The 25,922-nt window shown below is 39.2% G+C and overlaps 1 protein-coding gene across 5 annotated transcripts in view; it reads right to left on the bottom strand.

The window, feature by feature from the left end:
* The window catches only part of Pde4d (phosphodiesterase 4D), an 840,110-nt gene that overhangs the window by 325,481 nt on the left and 488,707 nt on the right, over nucleotides 1–25,922 (bottom strand). Inside the window, exon 1 of one of the 5 annotated variants that reach the window (XM_075976085.1) lies at nucleotides 3,252–3,489. The exons of the other annotated variants lie outside the window; for them this stretch is intronic. Coding sequence (XP_075832200.1) covers nucleotides 3,252–3,340 — 89 coding nt within the window. The 5' untranslated portion in view covers nucleotides 3,341–3,489. Of the gene's footprint in view, nucleotides 1–3,251; nucleotides 3,490–25,922 lie in introns of those variants that run through there. 5 annotated transcript variants of the gene reach the window in all.

Here is a 25,922-nt window from a genome sequence, read left to right on the forward strand (position 1 = left end):
GTTCCCTCCCTTCTTTCTTTTCTACTCCCCTGCGTGTCCTTGCCTGCCTTTCCCCTTCCCCACTCTTTCTATCTGTCCCTATTAAAAGCCGGTTTTTATTATTTATGTGGGGTGTGTGTGTGTATAGACAAATTTGAGCGGTCTCTCCTTCTTACATGTGGTTTTTCAGGGTAGAAATCCTTCATCTTTAGCTGCTGAAGCTTCACATAACTTTCTCTTTTTGTATGGACTCAAACTTACTTTAAAAAGCTATATAAAAAGTCAGGTGGTGGTGGTGCACACCTTTAATCCATGTACTTGGGAGGCAGAGACAGATGGATCTCTGTGAGTTGAAGGCCAGCCTGGTCTAAAAAGTGAGTACCAGAACAGTCAGGACTAATATACAGAGAAATCCTATCATGAAAAAAAAAAACAAAAAAGCTATATATAATTATTTTGTTACTTCCCCAAATATATGTTACTCACAAAAGACTTGGCACTGCTGAAAATCTAATTTCCAGTCTATTTTGAACATTTTGTAATGAAGAGTTTCTTTCTCAAAGGCCACCATATTCACCACATGCTTTTTCAGCCCTTGGACAAATCAGACCCAGGAGCTGAGTTTTGTGTCTCACAGAAGTGCCTCTCCTTGAGCCCACATGCCACCGTGGAGTGGATACTTAGCTACAGAAATTTACTAAGTTTAATGCTCTGTGTCCACCTGCATCACGTGTCACTATCCATTTGACAGTCAAAGAAAAAAGCAGTACCATACTAGGCACATTTGAGAATTATTACAGAATAAATAAATACATAAATATTGTGCCCCAGAAAAACAGTCTTACATCGTAGAAATCAAATGAAGAAATACTGGCTAATGGCCAGGTCCTTCAGTTGCTTAAATAGTGGACTCATATCCAACACCTCTTAAAGCCCAAGAGCAGCTTATTCCTGCCACGTTTTAAAAGATATTGTATGTTAAAAAGAAAATGAGAAAGTTTGTAAAGTGTTTGAAATTAAAGTAAGTTTTGAATGTTTTCCATGAGTGGTTTATTGCCTTGACTCCCAAGAATGCTAGATGGTAGTCAGAAGCTAACTGTGGCATGTAAGTATATATACACATATGTGCTTGTGTTTGTGTCTGTGTGCATCTACACACACACACACACACACACACATAATGACTTATAGTGTACTGTCTGCTTCAAATGTAAAGATACATGTTAGGCATGATTTTTTCATTCTCGTGTATCACTGTGGCTGCAAGCATAATCTATTAGAGAGCTGAGAAGTCTCTGGGTCTCTGGGGAATAGGTACATTCCTATCTCTTTGGCCTTCCACTCAATTTGAGTTGTGAAAGGCATGAACTTAAGAGTACGTTACAGACAGTAGCCAGCGATGTCCTAAGGAAGTCTCTAACTCCAAAGGGTTCTACATTCCAGTTGGGAAGACAATGCAGGACCCACAACAATGAACACAGTGCATACAAAAAGTTCAATTCACCCTAATGGAAGGAATTGCTTCAAATCAAGAGGAAATGAAGAAGTGATGAAGTTACTCAGGTTTCCCAGAGGGACTGGCCCTTGAAGGCTATCAGAGATACTATCATCAACCTTTCAACTTATCACAAATAAAGCATGCAAGAATTAAAGTGTGGGACACCAATAATGGAGACTCCTTCATTTATACGGATTTAGAAAGAACCAGAGCTTGGCCAAGGAAATGCCTGTCTTTGATAGAGAAAAGGGGCACCTTTCATAAATTATTTGTAAATGAAGCAGAACTTCAACTCTGCACTTTTGAAGGGATCTCAGATTCTTTAGCTCCCTGAGTCACAGCTTCTTCTCATTCTATCTCCTCGGCAGGAAGACTACAGAGCTTGCTTTCGGACCTGAAAAGTGAGAGAAACCTAGAAATCTCGGACACATGCGCAACAATATTTAAGACTCTGTTAATAAGTTCTGAGCCCGGGATGACACATAGCCAGGTGTAGGATGCCAATGATAAACAAGCAGACCACAGACATTCCTTGAAGTGAAGTTTTCGAAGGCACATGCTTTCTAACATGCAACCAAATGTCTTCATCAATTAACATCATTAAGGTAATGCTTGTTATTGTTGTTTTAATGGAAGTTAGTGAAAGCACTAGCTACATATTTTGCTAAGAGCTCCTTTATCCCTTGTCAGTGTTTGCCTACAGACAAAGATATTAGGTCTTTGTAGTTTGATTTTCCCAATTTTTATAGTTCATCAAAAAAATTCTAGAACAGAAATATTCTATTCTTAAATATTGTTAAGATTATCCTGTTGTATATGTTCTGACTATTTACATAAGAATTAATACTAGGGGAAATACACTTTATTTGACGGTGAAATTTTTTTTCCTTTCTGGTTTGAAGCAAATAAGTCATTAACATTTTAATCCAAACTTAAAATGTGTTCTCTGTAATTTTAGAGGATGATTTAACTCAAAAATAGTGGATAATTTTATATAAGCCTGGCACTTATATCTAAATTTGTTGTAGCTGACCTAAATAACAAAGACCCATTCTTAAGATGATGCAAACAATTTCACTCTTGTTTGCTGTTGCTGCAGTTGCTTCCAGCGAACAGCCAGGTATTTGGTTAAAATTAACTATGCTTTTCTGGAGAACACTGTTGACAATTTGTAGCAGGCATGTGACTGAGAGTTTTCCTATGATTTCCAGGGGGAAGCATTAGAAATACAGGATTATATAAAGCACTAATTTGGAATTTCTGCCATCTCATTCTGTGGGGCAAGTTTTAAAGTCTCCATGTGGATTGTAGATTTAATTTCAGCTTTTCAATGTGGGCTTTAACCTGTCACTTAAACTTCTGTGGTTTTTGTAGCTGTTGTTTGCTTCTTTCATTAGCTCAGACAACGTTCTTGGTAGTTAGAGAATTATCTTACAGTGAAGCAAGGGGAATTTTTCAACAATAGCAATTGATTAGGCAAGGGAACACATTTGCTCTTTTCTAGATCTGAGTACTGCGACTGGGAGGCTTGGCCAAGTTAACCTCTCGACTCTCAGCATGAGCTCTGAGAGTGAGGCAATTTCCTTCAGCTTCTGGGGGTTCCCACATGCCACACACCACTGGCCATTTCGAATGTTTACAATAAGTCAGCTCCGATTTCAAACGCTGACAATTAAACCTACCTCGCGAATTAAATGGACCCACAGAGTTTACTTGCAAGGGACCCACGGCAGATGCAAACAACTCCCCTGCTACCGAAAGGAAATTGCCATACCTGTAGGACTTTAAGAACCGCAATCTTGTTCTAGTTCTTGGAGATGGTCCTGCCACTGTGACTCCCAGTGGATCCCAAACAAAAGCCATTTGTAAACAAAAGCCAAGATCCACAGGAACAGTTGAACGTCAGAGCAAGGACAGGACCCTGGGGCGGGAGGGCCCTCCAAGCTGCAAGAGGCACTTGTGGCTGAATGAGGGCATTTCTTCAGTGTGGTGGTATGTGCTGACAGCGAGGTGGCGGGCTGGCTGAGGCAGGGCTGGAAAGGGTGGCCAGCACTTCCTGCTGTGTGACACTTGCCCTTTGCAACAGAGCTTGCTTCACCCAGACTTTCTCTCACTATTAGTGTCAGAGACACTCCCTTGAAAATTGGCTTTTAAATATAGCACGGCCACACACAGCTCCTGAAAACTGTATCACACCCCACACATGTAGATACACCAACCAGTAGGTATGATTGAAATGAGTCGACTTTATATTAATCGTGAATGTTAAAAAGTAGTGACCAGAGGGTGTCATTAGAGAAGAAAGTAAACACGTATCCGTGACTGAGAAACTTGACAAGGAGTATTAAATTTCCAAGTTAGCTACCAAAATCATTTTCCTTATTCCAAATTCTCTTAGATACAAGGATGAATTGTCACTATTAGCAAGCCTTCCCCAAGGATTTAGTAATTGTGGGGAAACCATCATCTCCCGGCCAGTCAGTCACTGTGAGAAGAAAACAGGCAGATCACTTTCAGCGCCTCTGGCAACTTTTCCTTCTAAGAGATGCTGCCGTGTCACCTTGTGGAGTGAGCTGTGAGTGACTTTGACAACAGCGATCAATGTCTTGTCTGTCTTCTGTTCCCTAGAAACAGTCCTTCACTCTTGAACAAATCCCTTAGAGCAACTCTCAGTCAAGACACATTCATGATGAAGCGGAAGAGGGTTCGGCGGCGCAGTTTACCAGTCCAGCATACAGCAGGAAGACTTCTATTTCAAGAGGTCTTCAAGGGCCTACATAGTTTTTACCTCAACCCTCTACCTTATACAAGTCATAATTAACTGCTAAATGGTGTCCCCAACCCTGAGGACAATTTTTTTTAATCAATTTATTTATTAAAGATTTCTGCCTCCTCCCCGCCACTGCCTCTCAAAAATAAGAGGACAAATTGAATGGGATAATAGATAATTTTGTGTGAACTGATTCATACTAATGATAATAATACTGGGTAATAGAGTAAATACTTGTGAGCTATTATTTATGGAGAATTTACATTGGTATAGTTTTTGTATATTGATACAAGTTCAAATTATATTTGTTATTTATATTTACAATATTTGTACACCTAAGCAAAGTTATTTTGCTTTGTATACATGTAAGTTTGTACCTCTGTTTAAGATATTTTGTATATTAATACAATTTTTCAGATATATTGTCATATTGTATTATATAGTCCTACCTCTGATTAAAATACTTATACACTGTAAAAAAAAAAGAGGTCTTCAAGGAGTCAAGGGACCCTGGTGTCGTCATCACCTCTCACAAGCCAGTGGTATTTAATGTGGACCACACAGCATAATTCCGTCGGTCCCTGTCTAAGCATTGCCCTGCCTGTAACCTCGATTGTAAACCAAGGCAGAGCTCCACTTGTCTAGGATAAGATTAGAGAAGCTCTAAGAACTCTGGAAAGTGGTTAACCCCCTCTGAGCGGGACAAAATTGACCAATTGCCCTAAGGGATCATCTCAGTGCCTGCCAATATGAAAGATCCCTAACACCATTCTTATTGACCAAAATGATTTCTGACAAAACGATGAAGACATTAAACAAGGCAATTATTATAACCGCATCCCGCACAGTAGGGAGATTTTGTAAGAACTGCATGCTCTGGAGATGTGCAAGACAAAACATTTGGACAGTTGCATGCCTTTATTACCTGACCTGCATACCCAGAGAGTGAGAGGTAGCTGCCTGGCATATCAACAACCTTGAAGCTAAGAGCTCCAGTCTAAACAAGCTCTGCTGGAACCAACCTGCAATATTTTATTGATTAACAAATGGCCTTTGTACTTCTAGGGAAGAATTCTGATTTCGTACTGGGAAGGCAGGTCCTGGGATTATTAGAAGGGGCCAAGGCCTAGGCCATCTGTCTTTTTGTTGTGTGAAATTCCACAGTTGCCACTTCGTTTCCATCCATCTATTCATCTCTATGCAGGGGTAGCTTTTAGGCAGCGCAGCTCCATTCCTAACACAGTACTATGTAGATGGACATCTTTGTATTTAGCAGAATGGCTCTGTATGATACTAAAGCTAGGCAGTATAGGAACACCAGTTGACTTTTCAGGTAGGGAGGGGTCCTGCAGGGCTCACGAGAAGAGGAGATTGGGTATAAAGGGAGAAGAAGAACACACAGAAATAGGAGAATAGACCCGATACTTTCATCTCTCACGAAAGATTGAAATCTTCCTTACACAAGGTTCTACATTTTTCAGGGCAAACAGCATCATTAGTGTCTGGTACTTACGGAAAGCTTTTGAGGCTCCCCAATATTACCTGTTATTATAGTCTTACTTTTATAATTAAAAAAAACACATTAATTTTATTTGCAGACATGAGTGTTGTGTGTTTGCGGCCTACACATGTCAGAGGAAAACAGGTAGGAGGAAGTTGGTTCTCTATCTTTCACCATATGGTTTGTGGGTACTGAACTCACGTCACCAGGCTTGGTGACAAGAGCTTGAACTCACAGAGCCATGAGGTCAAATTTCCTTCCCCACAGTTTTATTTACAATAAGATAAACCCTATCTTTCCAACCAGACCAAGTCTCCCAGACAGATTTTCACTAGTAATTTATTTCCTTTGTTTACACACACACACACACACACACACACACACACACACACACACACACACACACACACTATGCAACCTTGGCCTGGAACTTGCTATGTAGACCATGCTATTCTTGAATTAATAGAAGCCCTGTTTCCTAAGTACTGGGTTAAAGGGATGCACCACCATACCCACAATATTAGGTACTGGCCATTACTCTACAGACATGAGAATTTAGGCAAATGAAATGTCAAACCACAACAAACAATGTTTTCTAGAGGACACCTTTGCTGTATTTATGCTCTAGCCAGCAACTTACAACTTTCATGTCCTATGTTTAGAGGTAGAAAGAGAGCAGAAAACTTTAAATACTTGAATTAATCTCACAAAGCCAAAATTTTTCCTCTCTAATTCTTATTGTTATATAAAATACTCATATATGAAATTCTAAAAAATAATAATAATTAAAGATTAAACTTATTCCAATATAGGGAAGATTACAGGAATCCCAATCTGCCCCAAATCTCCTCCAAGCACCCAAATCCTGCAGCCGCTTAGACCTTATATTCTTCAGAGTTCTAAATAAGGCATCCTGTCTCTTCTTTTTGGTCTCTTGAATAATTCTCCTAGTTTTGTTTCAAGATTCCAGATGCTGCAAATGACAGATTTGGGTGTTGGGGTCTGGCCCAGAAACTTGGGATTTCCTTTATAGGAGCCAGCCACCCGAAGTTAAACTGAGACTCGTGGATACAGATGTGGGAAAAATGAAATGTAAGCACATGTGGATTCATTTACTTACATACTGAGTCATGAGCAAACAGGATCAGAGAGAGTTAGCGCATGTGAAGTAGACCAGAGAAATAGAGTTACATTACCTAGCTGGGCTGCGCTGTGTTGAAATGTGTTGCTTCAGGAAACCAGAGCAGTCAGATAAAGGGGTTTCAGGATAATGCTTCGTTTTGAAATAGTTGTTGGTTAAAGACTCTAAGCTAGAAGTTACAGAAGTGAGCATTTGCTGTATAGCTAGCAGTTACCTCTGATGAGAGTAGTATTATAATATTTGGAATTATAATATTTGGATTTTCAAGACCCGAACACTGATAATAGCAATAGATACGTTGATGTGGAAGAGCAAAACATTCTCGTGGGGGTAGGGGGTATCACAGCCCTAGTCAAAGAACGATGGGCAAATATCAAAGGGGACATTAGCTTCTCTGAGGTGAGCCTCTTAATCAGCTCCCCAACACAAAGTGGTGAGCTCTGAAATCACATACACACAGGAAAAGACTCAGAGCTCAGCAGGTTACACTATGTACCTATGCATTTTTGTATACTTATCAACAACAATGGAAAAAGTGAGGCCATCAATTTGAGAAGGAATGATGGGTGAGGGGACCATGGGAAGGGTTACAGGAAGGTGTCATGGGAGGAGCTGCGGGGGGGGGATATGGGGGGAGAAGTGATTTAATTATATTTTAATTAAAAATAAAACCATAAAATTTTCATTTTAGAATGAAATTATAAAGGCATGTAACAAAAGAAATTTTGACAACAATCTGGTACATTTATTGAAAGTAATGTCCCTTTAGACCAGTTACTGTGGTTTATAAAGGCTTTATTACATTAATTACTTGTGATAATAAATGATAGATTATTTCTGTGGGTGGAAGTTTTTTGCAGTTCAAAGAAGATCTTAGCATTATTTTGCAGCAGACACTTCATTTTCATTTATAGAAATAAACTATTTTCATTCCAAGCCTTATGTGAGTTTAGTTGATTTACAGGTCAATAATTGCAAGTTCTAAAATGGAGACCAATTAATTTATGTACTGGAATGCAGTTGAAAGCATTAGGATAGCATGGTCTATATTTTAATCAGTTGTAAATATATCCACTCTCTTATATGTCCCAGGATGCAAGTAGATAAATTATCATTGAAACGTGGAGATCAATAGGACACGACAAACACAATAAGCAACGGCATGCTTAAATATAAGAATAAAGGATCAATTCCACTGTGGATTGTGGATCAATTTTTTTACTTAAGGTCTCCATCTATAATGAAGCATATATAAAAATGATTTAGAAATTTGAAAGACAATTAGATCAAGCCTTTGATGGAACTCCTAAATACTTAAGTAGGGTAGGAAGAAGGGCTGGAGTTATAGTTTAGCAGTTAAAGAACAGGTGTGTGTGTGTGTGTGTGTGTAACTTTAATTACCTTCCCTTTCCTGTAAAATAAAAATTATAAATAAAACAATGAATCAAAAAGACCAGCATCACTATTACAAGCAAACTATTACTACCAAAATGCCTTAAAGAATTTTATTTTAAAAGGAAACACCATCAGGCAAATGCTCAGGAAAGGGGAAGTCCAAGGAAGTAGACATTAGAGCTATACTGTGTCACATGACCTTGCTGATTTTCAATGCCTAACACATCGACTCTGGTTACAGGGTCTTTGCAGAGGTTTTCAGGGGAACAAAATGGTACTTTACATAAAAGTATCCTAAACACACACACACTCTAGGTACTACCATTAACAATGCTATTTTTTAAGAGAGGAGAAGAAGGGACTTTTATCCTGTTAAAAGCATTTTCAGTTTAAAAAAAAGTCCTTTAAAAATGGTTACTTTTTCAGCATCTAATGAAATGATCATGTGTCTTTTTCTTTTCTAGTTGTTTATATGACTTATTTGGTGGATTGCATTGACAGAATTTCGTGTGTTGAACCATCCCTTCATCTCTGGGATAAAGCCTACTTTGTCATGGTGGATGATTTTTCTGACGTGTTCTTGTATTCAGTTTGCCAGTATTTTTGCATCAATGTTCATGAGGGAGATTGGTCTGTAATTCTATTTATTTGTTGTATATTTGTGTGATTTAGGTATCAGGGTAACTATAGCTCCATAAAATAAAAGTTTGGCAATGTTCCTTATGAATACAAGGAATATATTTAAACATAATAAAGGAAATATAAAGCAAACCAACACCCAACATCAAACTAAAAGAAGAGAAGCTCAAGACAATGTTGTCAACTCTCTCCATACATATTCAATATAGTATATGAGGTTCTAGCTAGAGCAATAAGACAAAAAAAAATCAATGGGAAACAAATTGGAAAAGGAGTCAAGCTTTCATTATTTGCTGATAATATGATAGCATGCATAAGTGACACCAAAAATACCACCAGGGAACTCCTATAACTGATAAACACCTTCAGTAATGTAGCAGGATACAAGAGTAACTCAAAAAAATCAGTAGCCCTCCTATATACAGATTATATATAGGATTGAAAAAGAAATCAGAAAAAACATCACCCTTTACAATAGCCACAAATAACATAAAACATCTTGGGGTAACTCTAACCAAACAAGTGCAAGACTTGTATGAAAAGAACTTTAAATCTTTGAAGAAAGAAATTGAAGAGGACACCAGAAAGTGGAAAGATCTCCCATGGTCTTGGATAGGCAGAATAGCAAAAATGGCAGTCTTACCAAAGCAATCTACAGATTCAATCCAATGCCCATCAAAATCCCAGCAAAACTCTTCACAGCCCTCAAAAGAACAATACACAACTTCTTATTGAAAAACACAAAACCAAAGATGATCAAAACGATCTTTACAATAAAGAAGCTTCTGGAGGCATCACAATACCTGGCTTCAAACTCTACTACAGAGCTATAGTACGGAAAACAGCCTGGTATTGGTATAAAAACAGATAGGAGGACCAACGGAATTGAATCAAAGACTCGAATATCAACCCACACACCTATGAATATCTGATTTTTGACAAAGAAGCCAAAATTATAAAATAGAAAAAGAAAGCATCTTTAACAAGTGGTGCTGGCATAACTGGATGTCGACATGTAGAAGACTGCAAATAGATCCATATCTATCACCATGCACAAAACTCAAGTCCAAATGGGTCAAAGACCTCAACATAAAACCAACCACACTGAACTTCATAAAGAGAAAGTGGGAAGTAGCCTTGAATGCATAGGCACAGGAGACTACTTCCTAAATATAACTCCAGTAGCTCAGACACTAAGAGCAACAATTAATAAATGTGACCTTATAAATCTAAGAAGTTTCTGTAAAGCAAAGGTCATGATCAACAAGACAAAATAGCTGCCTACAAAATGGGAAAGGATCTTCACTAACCCCACATAGGACAGAGGGCTGATCTCCAAAATGTACAAAGAGCTCAAGAAACAGAACAACGAAAGAAAAAATAATCCAATTTTAAAATGGTGTAGAGACCTAAACAGAGACCTCTCAACAGAGGAATCTCAAATGGTTGAAGGACACTTAAGGAAATACTGAACATCCTTAGCCATCAGAGAAATACAAATCAAAACATTTGAGATACCATCTTATACCTGTCAGAATGGCCAAGGTCAAAAACACTGATGACAACTTATGCTGGAGAGGATGTGGAGTCAGGGAACACTTCTCCATCACTTGTGGGATTGCAAACTTTCATAGCTGCTTTGGAAATCAGTATGGCAATTTCTCAGAAAATTAGGAATTAATCTACCTCAAGACCCAGAAATACCTCTTTTAGACATATACCCAAAGGATGCTCAATCATACCACAAGGACATTTGCTCAACCATGTTCATAGCAGCATTATTCATAATAGCCAGAACCTAGAGACAAACTAGATGCCCTTCAACTGAAGAATGGATAAGGAAAATGTGGTACATTTACACAATGGTGTATTACTTAGCGATAAAAAAGAAAGGAGGGAATCTTAGTAGTAAAAAAAATGACATCTTGACATTTGCAGGCAAATGGACAGAACTAGAAAAAAATCATACCGACAGAGATAACCCAGACTCAGAAAGACAAATGCAGTATGCACTCACTCACAAATGGCTTTTAGACATAAAGCAAAGAATAACCAACCTACAGTCTACAACCCCACAGAACCTAGACAACAAAGAAGACTATAAGAGAGAAATACATGAATCTACCTAGGAAGGAGAAAAAGACAAAATTTCCTAAGTAAATTGGGAGTGTGGTGGGGGAGAGAGGGGAGGCAGGATGGGGAGTGGAGAAATGTATAGCTCAATTAAAAATAATAAAGTATAAAAAATAGTTACTTCATGAGCAAAATACTATTAGATCTCTCTCTCTCCCTCTTTCTTCTACGCATCAAGGATTAGCTGTGATTGGTAATTTTGTTTCTCTATTTGTTATCTTTTTTTACGTTATGTAAGAATAGAGTGTGTCTGATTAAGTTTTAAAAGGTTAATATTTTATTTGCAATACTAAAATCCTCTGTACTTATTTACAAAGACGGAATAAAAACAAGAAAAGAACACAACAACAACAAAAACAAAACAAAAAATGATGGAATGTTTCCCAGTTGTTAAAATCCTATGGTTCACATGCAGGACTATTCTCATTTTCTTTTTTATTTGAAAACTCTTGGGATCTGAAGAGAGATTGTTTAGTTAGTAAAGCATTTGCAACACTGAGCACAACTATGCTTCTGAGTTGTTGGCCACACACAAAATAAGGCCAGAAATGGCTCCTTCCTACTTTTTATAGTTATGTTATTAAACAAGAAAACACAATTCTGGAATTACCAGGCTGCGAAGCAAATTGCTCCCTCAGGAATAAGACAAGAAGAGCTCAAATACCAGCAATCTCTAAATAACAACAATCCCATGTGCTCAGTGTTGGTGACGTGACTTTTTTCCATGACAGTGTTTCTAAAGCCGATGGTCATAAACTTTCCTATTGTTGATCCCTCATTGATGACCTGGCTTCACCCGGATGCATGGGGCATTGGTTGAGTGGTGTACGGACGTCACCAGAATGTCAGAATGTCAGGTAGGTTCCTTATCCTACCATCATGGTTTCAATAACTAATTTCTGCTTATTTTGTAATAAGATCATGAGCTGTGTTCTATAATCCCTGGTAATCAATTGCTGGGCTTTCCCTTACTTTTATTCTACTTTATCTCTGCGGGAATGGAGGTTTATGAAGTTTGAGTAATTTGTTCCTATGAGCATGAAGCTAACAGGCAGCAGATACGCAGTTAGAACTAAGATCCCTTTCACTGTAAAACCTACCTTCGTGGAGTCTACAGAGTAAGAAATGGAATCAGTGGGACGAGGCTCCCCCTGAAGGAACATCATGGAGGAAGCTTAAGATTTTTCATCGGGAAGGACCAGATATCGCATGTACCAGCTACCTAATTATACATAGTTGGACAAGTCAGCAGGCCATTATTATCAATACTTCATAGGGTGGGGAAACTGAGTCTCCGAGAGCTTAACTAAGTTGCTGCTATCCCAATGTTAACACACGGCAGATGCATGAGTACAGGTTGTTCTCTTTATTTCTAGATCATGCTTTTTTTCTCTCATTGGCAAGTGTTCTTTAAATTCCTAAATACTGGGGAAAGACTGGGAGCTTGGGGTGGTACTGAAACTGAAGGCAAAAGTTGAGTGGCCTCAAATGTGAAGAGCCACAGAGGCTGAGATCTGGGAGGCCTTTGGGAAAAACGGCTGAAGAAGCGAGCAAGCATCAGTCTTGTGTGGACTGCTCAGTGCCCTGCATTTTCAATGGGAGTGAAATAGAAACACCTTTTCTAGCCTGTGTAGCCAAGAGTTGCAATTCTCCAAAGGCCAAACGAAGTTATCTGAACCTCTGATATAGAGTGAAATAGAATCACTTATTTTTGTCAAGAGTGAAATCGAATCCTTTATCTTTGTGAATTTGTATTCATTTCATCACAGGGCCAACAAAACTTAGAGGGTGTTTTCTAGCTTCCTCTCCAAACCAGCCAAGACATTTACAACAGATCTGCTTGTGTCAAAGGTAGCTTCTGAGTTTTGTTTCCCAAGCTACTGCTGGTTTCACTTTGTTCAGAGAAGCTAAATGCCTTTCCTCCAGCTGATGAGTGGCTAGCAGCAAGGCCTTGATGAAAATCCCAGCTCTCTGCAAAGTGTTAAAGAAGCCATTTCTATTAATGTCACAGAGACTCCCTCTGCTGAATTACTGCTGTGTATTTCAGAAAGCAGATTTTCAGATCGCCAACATTAACCACAAGCTCCTGGGTATGACAAACACTTGCCCCTGCCAGACTTATAAATCACATTTAATTGGGTAAAGCATGGGAGATACATAGTCACAAGTTCTTATTTCAGTCAGCTTGAAGTTAGTTCAATACTAAGTGGCTGAAGATCCAGAGACCTGGTGCTCCTCGAGGACACTTGAATCCAGAATCTCACCTTAGGAGACGTCTCTAAAACACGAGATGGCAGTACCACGCCACCATCAGCACCCCCACCACTACCGCTATCACCACTGCCACCTCCATAGCCACGGGCACAGTCACCACAGCTACGACCACCACCACGTGAAACAAAGCAATAAAAAGTGTCAAAAGTGCTCCCAACTGAACGTCTACATCTTGCTTTTATGAGTAAAGCAATAAATGAGCATGCTGTAGGTGTGGCTAGGAAGACCAAAGCAGGTGAGAATAAGGTAGGGTGGTAGAGGTCTGAAGCAGGAGCTAATGGGTAGTGAGAAACTTGTGAAGACCAAATATTTATAATATGGTTTGAAAGAGAGATTTATTTTACAAATTAATCCCATGAGAATATTCAAAAAACAATAAAAACAAAAACAACAGAACAGTTAAAGAATTTTCCTGGGTGTATCAGTGAATTTAACTCTTAAACTAAACCTTTGGGAGATCATTTCCAACAGGTAATTATTATAGTAGACCTGAATAATAAGATGCTTAGTGTTATAACAATACATAAGGTGGTTTGCATGACAACGTCTCCCATAGGCTGATATTTGAATATTTAGTCCCCAGCTGGTAGAACTGATTGGGATGGATTAGGGGGTGTGGCCTTGTTGGAGGAAGTATGTCACAGGGGATTAGCTTTGAAGACCAGCCATTCCAAGTTAGTGTTTTCTCTCTCTCTCTCTCTCTCTCTCTCTCTCTCTCTCTCTCTCTCTCTCTCTCTCTCTCTCTTTCTCTCTCTCTGTCTCTCTCTCTGTCTCTCTCTCTCTCTTTCATGCATACAACTCTGATGCCTGGTGGCTGCTGTCTCAAGACGTGAGCTCTTAACTCCAGCTTCAATATCACACCTGCTTGCCTGTGGCCATGCTCCCTGCCATGGGCTCTAATCCTATGGAAAGTCCCAATAAATTCTTTTTTTTTTAAACTTGCTTGGTCACAGTGACTTAAAAGTAATTAAGAGAATATCAAATTAATAATATTTGTGAATTGTACTTTATGTTGAACATAATTTAGAATTTTTCATCCTTTCTTATGGAGTCCTTTTTAAAGGCTGTACTTTAAACTGGAAAAAGTAATGTGTTCTGCCCACACCCATGTATTGCAAAGTACGTGCAGGCGCTCACACACACACACACACACACACACACACACACACACACACATGAGTTCCTAAATTTCATTAGGAAAAGTAAATCAACTATAACAGTTAAAAATTTACTCAAAGGTTATGAATTTTAAATATCAATATCCAGCTAAGTGATTAAAAAGCTGCTACTCTGTGATTTTATTCCAGATTTTTCTCGGGTAAAATCCTTTCTGAAATGTTTGATGCTGGGAAGTTCTTCGTAAATACTGAGTCAGTCAAGTTCTGGGTAATGGATGAGTGGGAATTTTGCAGTTACTGACACTGTCCAAAATATCCCCTAAAATTCATACAAGGGACATTTCAATAAATGAGAATCATTGTGCTTTCTGTTCATGTAATTTTCCCTAACTTTTGTTATATTTTATGTGAATATAGTATTAATGTTAGGCTAACCATAAAAACAATCTATTATTTAAAGAAATGAAAAAAGTCCACATTTAACCGCTAATGATTTTAGCAATCCTATGTTGTACTTCTATTGTTCAAGTCTGCTTGGTGTCTTCTAAGCCGTTAGAAATGCAGGTCGCCTTCTGAAAACATCATAAGACTCAGGGGGAGACCCAGGCCAGTCTTCCCCATTGTGAAGAGATCACAGATGTGATCCCTGGATATGCTTAGCCTGTTGGGAGTTGTCTAATTGCCAAGGGATCCGGTGAATGACCAGGGACTTCAGCGATGCTGGAAGAAGTTGGCAAGCTCTCAGCTACTCCGAGGGCTGTGGAGTATTCAATAGCAGGACACTCAAGGATGTAGGCTTGTAACCTTCAGCAAGGCTGTTCAGCACCATGCCAGTGCATTGGAAGCATTATTTTGAAACATTATTACAAATGTTTTGTCAAGAAGTGTGTTGTCCAAAGACAACAAAAGCAGACTATTGAAAATCATTTACTATTTAAAACTCACTCATTAAAATATGCACGAAAATATGGACTTTTCTTTTGTGGGCAATAGAATCATGGGATTTTTATACATTCCCTGACAACTACTACAACTTACTGTCATGAACAGATAAAATGGGATAGATGTCAATAAAAACTTGAGTAACAAAACTGCTTTTGCCCTCACTATGAGTTTTAAATAGATTCCAACCAAACATCATGGACAAAGACCTTTGAGTCCATTTTTCAATTGGGCATTGCTCAAGGACATTTCACATGTGGTTGGGATGTTAGAGGTTCGGAGGGAAGCCCTCATTCCCACCATTTAGCATCTCTAACAATGTGATGGGAAATCTAATTAGAAGCAACATGGTGAGGTGTGCAGAAGACGAACTGTAAGGAACAGACAAGGCAGCCTCCCAGATGTGGACTGGCAGCCACGTCATGGGTGGAGCAAAGGAGAGAAAAAAATTGAGCACTCTGGGCATCTAAAGGGATTTGTCAAGTCTGAAAAGGAACTTTCTGCAGAAAGGTGTGTGTGTGTGTGTGTGTGTGTGTGTGTGTGTGTGTGTGTGTGTGTGTGTGAGAGAGAGAGAGAGAGAGAGAGAGAGAGAGAGAGAGAGAGAGAGAGAGGGAGACAGAGAGACAGAGAGAGAGACACAGAGAGACAAAGAGAGAGAAAGAGAAAGAATGCATGTGTGTGTGTGAAAGAGAGACACACACAGAGACAGTGTGTGTATGTGTGTGCATGTGTCTGCATGAAAGAGAGGAGAGAGAGAGAGAGACAGAGAGAGAGAAAGAGAGAGTGGGATGCCAGCACAGTGCCCCCTAGTGAAGTCAGGGTTTCACAGCTGCCCCTCCAGGTCTGCAGCTGAGCCATGCAGAGCATTTGCTTTCCCTCATTCACTTAAACCAAGGCCCAGGCCTTTGGTGGGTACAGATGTGGACAGTCCAGGACCAGTGATATTAGTAAATATTTACTGAAAGGCCAGGAAGAAGGCTCATAGTTTAACACACTTGCCTTTAATCTGGAATCTCGATATCCATTCTCCAGGACTTTTGTGGTAAAAGAAGACAACAAGCTGTCTTCTGATCTGCACATAGGCACTGACACACACACGCACGCACACAATTAATTTTTATTAAATATTTGCAAAAGTTATCCACCTAACTATATTTCTTTATGATAATGTCTTTAAAAGAACTTTTAAATTAGCATTTATGTTTATCCCTACTATGTATAACATTTGCTCTTTCTGCTAAGAAATGTGTTTTGTTCATTCTACAAAGCAAAGTGGTGAATATTGAAAATTGCAGACAACAGGAAAATTAAGATGTTGCCTTTTCAAATTAAAAAAAAATAGAGCCAGCAGGATATGAAGGTATCAGTCTCTAACTGATGAGGAGATTCGCCCTCTGTTGTCTAGCTCGCATAGCATTGAAGGATGCTGTGCAGGCTGCTGGGGGAAAGTGCATAGCATCGGGCAGTTGAGTGCTGGTAACCCCTTGCACACTGTAATACCATCCTGTCAGGCAAGATAAGCCTACTAGCGTAATAATGGAATGCTGGCTGTGCTACCTGGCTAAAGAATGAGCTTTCGTCCTCACCCAGTGTCCCTGAAGGCCTCTTGCCAGCAGCACTCTGAACCCTAACTGGTTGAGTGCATGAGCTGGAGTGCCTCCCCCACTGGAATTCCCCTTAATTCCCAAACCACCCTTGAATCGAATCACCATATTTCAAACGCTGAAACAGCATGCTGCCTCTGCAAATGCGGTTTCCAAACAAGTTTCGTGTAAAGGAAAACCATTCAGAATAACAGCAGATTTCTCAGTGGAAGCTTTGAGAGCCAGAAGAGCTTGGAGCAATGGACTCTATTTTCTAAAAGACCATGACCATGAGCCTCGACTACTGCACCCAGAAAAAAATGTGGAAAGGATTGTAATTACCATTAGTTTTGTTTAGTAGATACAAGACTGATAAGATTATCTACTCATTTGGGTATGTATCATAAAAGGAGCTATGATAAATCAACTGATCATTCTGGGAAAGCAGATCTATTTTCCTGTTCAAAAACTCAATGCAGTGTATCAATAAGTATAATAGAAAATCATAGGTCATTTTAGTAAACGTAGGAAAAGTAATTTCACAAAGTTCAGTAATAATTTTTGCATATATGTATGTGCATGGTATGTGTGTATATGTATTCTTATATGTGGGTGAGTGTCTGTGTGTGGAGACACATCTATATTTTTCCTGACTGCACCCTAAATTACATATCTAGAAAGACAAGGTGTCTCATTGGAACACAGAGCTTACCCACTGGGCCAGTCTAGATAGGCAGCTTGTCTCTGCCTCATAAATGCTGTGATTACAGGAAGGACTTCAGACTGCCCACCTTCCATTTACATGGGTGCTGGAGACCTAAACTTTGGTCTGCATACCTGTGAAGACTTTATCTTAAGAGATACCACCTGAGCTCTATGATTAAGCTTAGTTTATCAGGAAAGGAGAAAAAAAACCCAACTATCGCAAAGTGTGAATAGAAGGAAACTTCAACACAATAAAGTAATATCAACCAGAAGGAGGGGGGTAGAAAAGTGAGATGCCTCCAAAGGCTTCAGACTAATGAAAGAAATTACAGAAGCAGAATTTTAAAACAAACAATACTTCGATTCTATTTACAGCAGTGGTCCTCAACCTTCCTAAGGCTGAGCCTCTTTAATATAGTTCCTCATGTTGTGGTGACCCCCAGCCACAAAATTATGTCATTGCTACTTCATAACTGTAATTTAGCTACTGTTATGAATCATAATGTAAAATATCTGCTATTCAGGATATCTGATTTCCGAAAGAATCACAACCCACAGGTCGAGAGACTACATTACGAGGTCAGGATTCCCCATCCCCGCACTACTTCTCCAACATCAAAGATGATAGAACACATCAGACAGCTTGCATCTTTTTCAACATAGGTTTTTAGATGACCACATTATTGCTATTTTTTTAAATTCAGTTAAGCCTTTTGTTCTTAGTGTAGATGCTAACTGACATGATTTGTTTGCCTGAATGAGGACACTTTTCCCCATGGTGCCTCTGAAACTGCTAGTAAACATATTACAGGTGTGAAAAGCTTAGACCCATTCCCTTAGAACTCGTAGCTAAAGTGCTGAACTCAGAGGAGGCTAGACAGGGTAACACTGCTGCTATCTGGCAAGAGGCAGGAATGAGAAAGAATTAGCCACACCCAAAGCATTTGGTATTAGCAAGACTTCTTCGCATCGCCAGTTAGTTTGTTATCTAGGGTAATGAAGGCATATTTCAGTCTTAAAGAGTGTGTACAGAAAGAACACACTCTAAACTCACTTTTCTAATGGGCTCTGAGCTTTCTGTGGCCTTGATTCCCCGGGACTGCCCTGTACAAGGAATCTCAATAAACTTATTTAATGGGTTATTTGGGGTTCTTAGAAGACAGCCTCAAGAAATTTCATTATTGTGTTCCAAATTCTGCCTTCCTTCATGGGATGCATATTTAATTCTGTCTTGTTCCAAAAAAGACTTAAGGCTCCTCCATTTCCTTTAGCAATTAATTTAGATAAACCGGGTTACCCATCTGTTTCAGCTACACAGTGGACAGCAGTACATGCTTATTTATAATTTTCATAGCTCTAGCTGTACTTCAGCATAGTCAGGAGCATTTCATAGAGAAGAACATGCAGTTATCACTTGAAGGTATAAATATATATTCATAATACCCAACATGTCTTTGAAAACAAGCCCAAACGACTGCTTAAATCAGTCATTTTATTTTATGTCAATTCACTCAAACTTTTAAAAGGAAGTGAAAAAAATGCATAGAGTTTAAGACCTTAGAGATATGTGAACAAAGGTCTCTGGAAAGAGGCTGAACTTCTCGCCCAACCTTCTGAAAGGTGGAGGAGCTGACCAAAACGTAAATAACTGTGGAGAGTCTGGAATGTAGCAACTCAGAGCCAAATCAGCTTGGGTAATCCTCAGTCCTCTTGAAAACCACTTATTGACAATCTCTGTACCTGACCTATCACCTTTCTGACAATTAGCTAAATAAATCCTTTGGGATGTCCGAATGGACACCTAGCTGCCACAGACCTAAGGCTAAGAACGCCATCCGTCTTTAGCTCTGTATTTTCATGTGGATGGTTACACGATGGAATCAGCTGGCTTATTGGTTACACTGGTAGTGCTGGGATAAAACATCATGACCAAGGCAGCATAGAGAAGGAGGTATGTATTGGGGGCTTACAGTTCTAGAGAGATAGGGCCTGTCATGATGGGGACGGCCATGACAGTATGAGCTGGAAGCTAACAGTTTGGGGCTCACATCTGGAGCCACAGACAAGAAACACAAAGAGCTAACTGAGGATGGAACATGACTTTTGAAACCTCAAAGTCCAGTGGTAGTCTTCCTCTGGCAAGACCACACCTCCCACGCCTTCCCAACAGTGCCAAGCAACTGGGGACCAAGTGTCCAAATGCCAGAGACTTCCTGGAACATCTTTTTCAAATCTCCACATCTAGGCAGTCTCTGCTCTAGCTTTTCACTGGTTCATTGAACTGTCCAGTTTTCTCAATCTTTAAAACATTCTAAAGCTTCAAAATAGTTGAGCTCTAAAAAGGACTTTTGAAGAGTTCTATATATTTAGACAGTAATTCATCTTGCTTAGAAAGCAAAAACAAAACAGTTGAACTGAAGCTCGCCACAACTTTTGCTTCGTGTCACACAGTATTATAGCATTTACCAAGGTGATTCGTGAGACTTCTCATCATCTTTGTGTAGGGCTAAGGACTTTTCGACTAGAAGTCCAACTTAGCATAGTCCTTGGCTGTCCTGCTGCCTGTCTTCAGGAACCTGCATCCATACATAGGGAATGACAAGGATAGGGCATGTATTAAAGGAAAAGATATACACAATGGGAAAAAGGAGGGAGAGAATAACAGGGAAGGGGTGTGAGGGACAGAATGACGATAAAGGTAGGAAGAGAAAGATAGGGGAGAGGGAAGGGGAAGAGAGTGGGAGAGGAACAGAGAGGAGAGAAGGGGAGCACAAGCAAACACTATCTCTCTGGGCCACTTCCCAGGACTTACTGCAGAGCACAGGGACAATAAAAACCAGGTATTAGTCCTGTAGGTCTTTCTAACTGGTCTTTGCTTTCCTGGTCTCTCTGGTCTCTGGTCCCCATCATGGCTTAGTGTATGATAACTCTTCCCACAACATAGAACCGAGGACAATTCTCTCCTTTTTGGGATTAGCAAGTTGCTTCTCAAGGTGTATCTGACTGTATTAGTCTCTGATTCATAATTCAATCATATACCCTGCTGCTTTTTTTCCAGCACTGACCTAAGAATCATGTCCAAAAACAGAGGTTGGAATGCTAAAACAGGCTCCTGTTTGAATAACACATATTTGTCCTATGCAAAGGATGAATATTCATGAAAGAATGTTCAGAAAATACAGAAAAGTGAGCAAAAGAAAAGAAAATCAGCCATACCCAGAGCTAATTTGGAAATCTGGCTCATTTTCATTTTTATATAAACACATGAATCTATACATCTAATTTTAACATTTAATTGAAAATTTTAATGTCTGTTATTGATTTCAGCCTCTATTTTAGTTTATATTTTACAAGAGGCACTTTCTCATATTATCGACTTCATTTGAAAAATAATTCATGGTTGAAGAAATTCCATTGCTTTTATATAATGCCAACATTTATCTAAACATTAGCTTATGTAGGATATTTAAAATATATCTATTCTATCTGTGAGAGCCAAAGTTACATTTGAATTTTTAATTACTGTACCATAGAGATCCATGAAACAAAAGTGTCTGATTGAAAAGCCTCTTGTTCAAGGACCCAGCTAAAATGCAGAAATGCTAGAGGGTGTTGTTTATGGGAGATAACAAACCATGGGGTTTCACTCCCCTAAACAAGTTTTTTTTTTTCTTTTTTGACCCTTATACACTGATGTACTTGATCACATGTGGGCAGAAGGTTCAGGGGCAGGAAATACGTTAGGATGTACACTTGCACCTGATTGGATGTAGGCTAGAGGTATGTCAGCATGATGCTTGCCCCTGATTGGATGTAGACCAGAGGTATGTCAGCATGTATGCTAACCCCCGATTGGACCTGATGGAAAAGGCTTCAGCCACTGTAAACTGTGATTCAGGGCCATTTCCTGGGAACCTGGGTCCATCCTCCTGACCAGTATTTAATTAAAGCTGGCTTCAAATATGACTTTAAATTGTGGCAGTGATCTTATCCTCAATTGGTGGGATTAACAATCAGTAGTAGAACTAATTTTGGATGAGTATCTTTAAACACATATCTTCTTAACATGTCAGAAGACCTCTGTAATCCTAATCCCTTTAAATAGAGTTAATAAAGCATAGGATTATTTTTGAAGCCTGAGGCAACTAATTATTTTTGTTCATTTTCCTAAGGAAAAACATACCTTTAGTTAGTTCAAAAATTGAGGTAACAAATCACATTCGTATGCACAATTTGGACTTTAAATTATTTGTAAAATGATCATTTTAAATAACTTGCAATGTGCGGCATAGGAGCCATTTCATTCCCTGAAACTTAGTACCCAAAACAACAGGCCAGTGATGCCTCTCTTATGATATAGGAGAAAAAAATTCCACCAAATAAGTTGTTAATTTGGACCATATTTTATACAAGGCTCAGGAGCAATAAAAATGAAGGAGAGAAAAAAAAGCCAGGAGGTTATTATTAGACCAACACAGAAGTGGTCAGCCACTGCCAGTTCTTGTGGTCACTGAGGTCATAAGAGCTGCAGACCAGCATTTCAGACAAATTATGCCCATTGAGGTCACAAGGTTCTACTTGAAGCCATTTTTCATAATTATAACGTTCTGTTTACAAAAAGCCCTTGACTTAAAAGTATCCTCTGTGCCCTCTAGTGTTTGAATTCACCAAGACTTCTGAGAAGGTCAACTCAGAGAGTTCAGAGGGACCACTTTCATTGTGTTGCTTTTTTCCCCCCTCTATATCTTAAAACCCTTCATTTCAAAGAGAATACGAATTGGGGCATTACTATGGGACAATTCTTGCCATCTCTGCAACCTTTATTTTGATGAATAAAGCTTTATTGGCACACAAAGTACACACCTATAAAGGGTTGTCTGTGGACAATGCATTTTCTCTTCATAGTAGAGTTGAAAGCTGAATTCTGAATTGATGATGTTAAAGTCTTTACTCTTTCTATTTGCACCAACTGACCATGACTTGGGGCAGGCAATTCAATATTAGGTTAGAGACTGTAACATTTTAGAATGTTTTTAAATACCATTCCTTTCTGTCAACTGTCAGGACACTACTTAAAACAGATAGCTCTAAGTCAGTAAGGTGGCATTTGCTCCAAATCCTTTAACTTCCTTAATGAAACCAGACTGTCCTAGCTTGTGTAATATGTTCTTATTGAGATAACATACACTTGATCCTGATGACGTGGATATGATCCCATCAGAGGGAACAACATAAGACCAAATAAGATATGACCTTGCCCACTAAGACCAGAATCTGAAAAGCACTGAGATCCTTGTGTTGACTCAGTGTACGCACGGATTCCTATCGTTAGCACAGTACCCAAGATAGCCAGTTAAGTTCAAAGGGTTCCAGGCCTATTGTGGCTTACAGTTCGGAAAGTTCTTAACCATCCCAGTTAGCCCTGTCACTTTGGGTGAGACAGCACACACCACAGAGGGGTGCTAGGAGAACAAAACCACTCACTTCACAGCAGGAAGTGGAAAAGAGAAAAGGCCTGAGGTTCCAGCATCCCCTTTAAGGGTGTATCCCAATGACCCAAAGAACTTTGGCAGGGATTTAGCTTTTAAAGGTCCAACCACTACTCTCTAGATCAATCAAGTCGTTAATACAATGGCCCTTTGGGGACGCTACAAACACAAACTGTAGCACCCATCTATTATTGATTAGCCAGAATGCAACTCATCAACATTTCTATTTTAATGCATGTCAAAAGAAAGCACTGTTTTACCTTTAGAAATATACAAGGCATTTTTGCTCTCTATATATCATCTATAACAAACACAGAGTGTATTAAATTTGTGTTTGAGTCAATTCTTACATAATTGGTTTTTTATGTACTAATAAGGGTATGGTACACCATGAAAAATTGATAGCCCTATGTGGGAATTTGACTGGCTACTCCATTTTTGTGGTTCAAATCTCAGGACTCCCTTATGCCCCTGGAACATTTTACATTCTCTCTCTCTCTCTCTCTCTCTCTCTCTCTCTCTCTCTCTCTCTCTCTCTCTTACCCTTTCTCTCACTGTGCCTAGTACCTTTATTGAAATTTTCTCCCCTTATTTGAAATAATCACTACATAGCTCATTTAGGTTTTTCATAATGTTTCTCAAGAAGGGAATCTATTTTCTCTTTCTAATTTAAATTTGATTTCCATTGCAATCCCGGTCAGCATTCCTTTTTTTTTTTTTTCATAGATACACAGAAACAACAGCCTGGCCAGACAGTTTACTCCATTCCTTAAACACAAGCCCAAACACAAACACAGCATAGAGTTACACATCAAACCTCTGAACCAAGCAGCATAAGCCAACAACATGACTTCTAATCTGCAGTAACAACAATGAATTTTTGTGTGAAGTGTTAACAGAATTAAAATAAAATTCATCACAAATTAACACCATACCTCCATTCCACGAGGGAAAAAGAAAAGTATCCAAACTTACCTGCAAAAGAAAAAGGAAAGCAGTCAATCTCAAATGAATGGGCACTTTAATATTTTCAATAGATTGCCAAAATTTTTATAACAATGCAGTCAGGTCTTAAATATCACTGTCTATATTGTTCTCTGTAAACCACATTTTTTGGCTTTGGTTGATGCCGAAACAACTGGCAATGATATTCTCTAGTAGCCAGGTTTGCCAGTGGGAGAACTGTGAGAATCATTAAAAAAATCCAGCACCCAGCTCTGCCTTGATGAGAGATATAGGGAGACTAAATTCAACAGTGGGAAAAGAATATGTTTTACAGTCAGACTGACTAGATTTAAGTCCCAGCTCTAGTATAGGTTTGATGCTTCAAGTCATGTTAAAACCTTTGAGCCTCTATAGCCCCATCTGTAAAATAGGAACATCATATTTACTTCATTGGATCACAGCATACAGTAAGTAAAGCCCTCACGTAACCGCAATAAAGGTCGGTGGCCTTGGTGACCTGAAAGCTTGATCTCATGCTACTACTTTGCAATTTAATGTACGGAAGAGCTTTGTGGAATTGAAGTGAATATAAAATATAATGTAGTTCTGCATTTTTTTCCATCTTCTTCGTAGGATAACCAGGGTGGTTTATGTAAAATATCGGCCATCTGAGTGCTGGGTGATGTAACTTTCCTGTGACAATTCAGCCACTTCACCCTGAGTTCACTTAACTCAGGATGCAGTAGGCTCCAGCAAGGCCTTGGCTTCTCAAAAAAATCACACTGTTTCCTTGACAACGTCTGCTTTCTCCTCTCTGCAGCCTCTCTAGCCTTCTAGCCATTGCTGGAAAACAGCAAATATCTTCCAGCCAATCTCCTTGGATCCCCTCTCTTCTCTTTGCTGCCTAATCCCGGGTGTCTTCCAGCCTCGCTTCTGGGCAGAGACTGCTTATGTCCTTCTGAAAATTCCTAGGGTTCTCCCAGCCTGGGCGTTTAGCTCTTCTCTATTTGCATCACATTTTCTATGCGTTTATCACCCCATAATTACATACATTTATTTAACTGCATTTATGAGTTTACCTGTCTTTACATACGTTACACTAAATGCTACCTTCCTAGACAAGCTACACAAAAACTGGAGTTTCTTTGTGTTTTGTTCATTATTGAACACCCAGGACTATGAAATGCAAAGGAAATGAAGCGGCTCAAAAAAGCCATATCTTTAAAGAATGGATAAAATAGCTACGAAAAAGCCAAGCATATTTAAAATAATAAACTTTAATTTATCAGACAACATACTATTTTATTTCCATGCCCTACCATATTTATCATACAGACACACATTTAATTAAATTACTACCTAGAAATAAGTCATTTTATCCAAAAATGCCCATGAGGGTTATTGTGGTCATGTTTAGAGCAGCTGCCTCTAAAGGGACCAGTAGAGACATAAGCTGCTCTAAGAGCAAATTCTCAGCACAAAGAACATTTATTTACCCCAGAGGCACAAAGGCAGGGAATAAGAGACAAATAGGAGATCAGAGGATGAGGGCAAAGGGGAAAGGAACAGGGGAGATGTGGAGAGATATTGTCTTGGGGGCATGGCAAAGGACTGTTTCCAGGTAGAGAGGAGACAAATAGCAGCTTAGAAAGGTGAAAAGGGAAACCCTGTGTTAGAATAAAGTGTTCAATTTTGGTTGGGCATGTTCATTAGGTGAGCCAAAGTGGGCTTTGGATTACTGGACTTCAGTACTTTGATAGCTGGACCTTGGTAGTCAGACTCAGGAGGAGGAAGTGGTCAAATAAAAGAA

The sequence above is a fragment of the Microtus pennsylvanicus genome, chromosome 6 (genome assembly GCF_037038515.1).
Source record: "Microtus pennsylvanicus isolate mMicPen1 chromosome 6, mMicPen1.hap1, whole genome shotgun sequence".
In the NCBI taxonomy this organism is placed as follows: Eukaryota; Metazoa; Chordata; class Mammalia; order Rodentia; family Cricetidae; genus Microtus; species Microtus pennsylvanicus.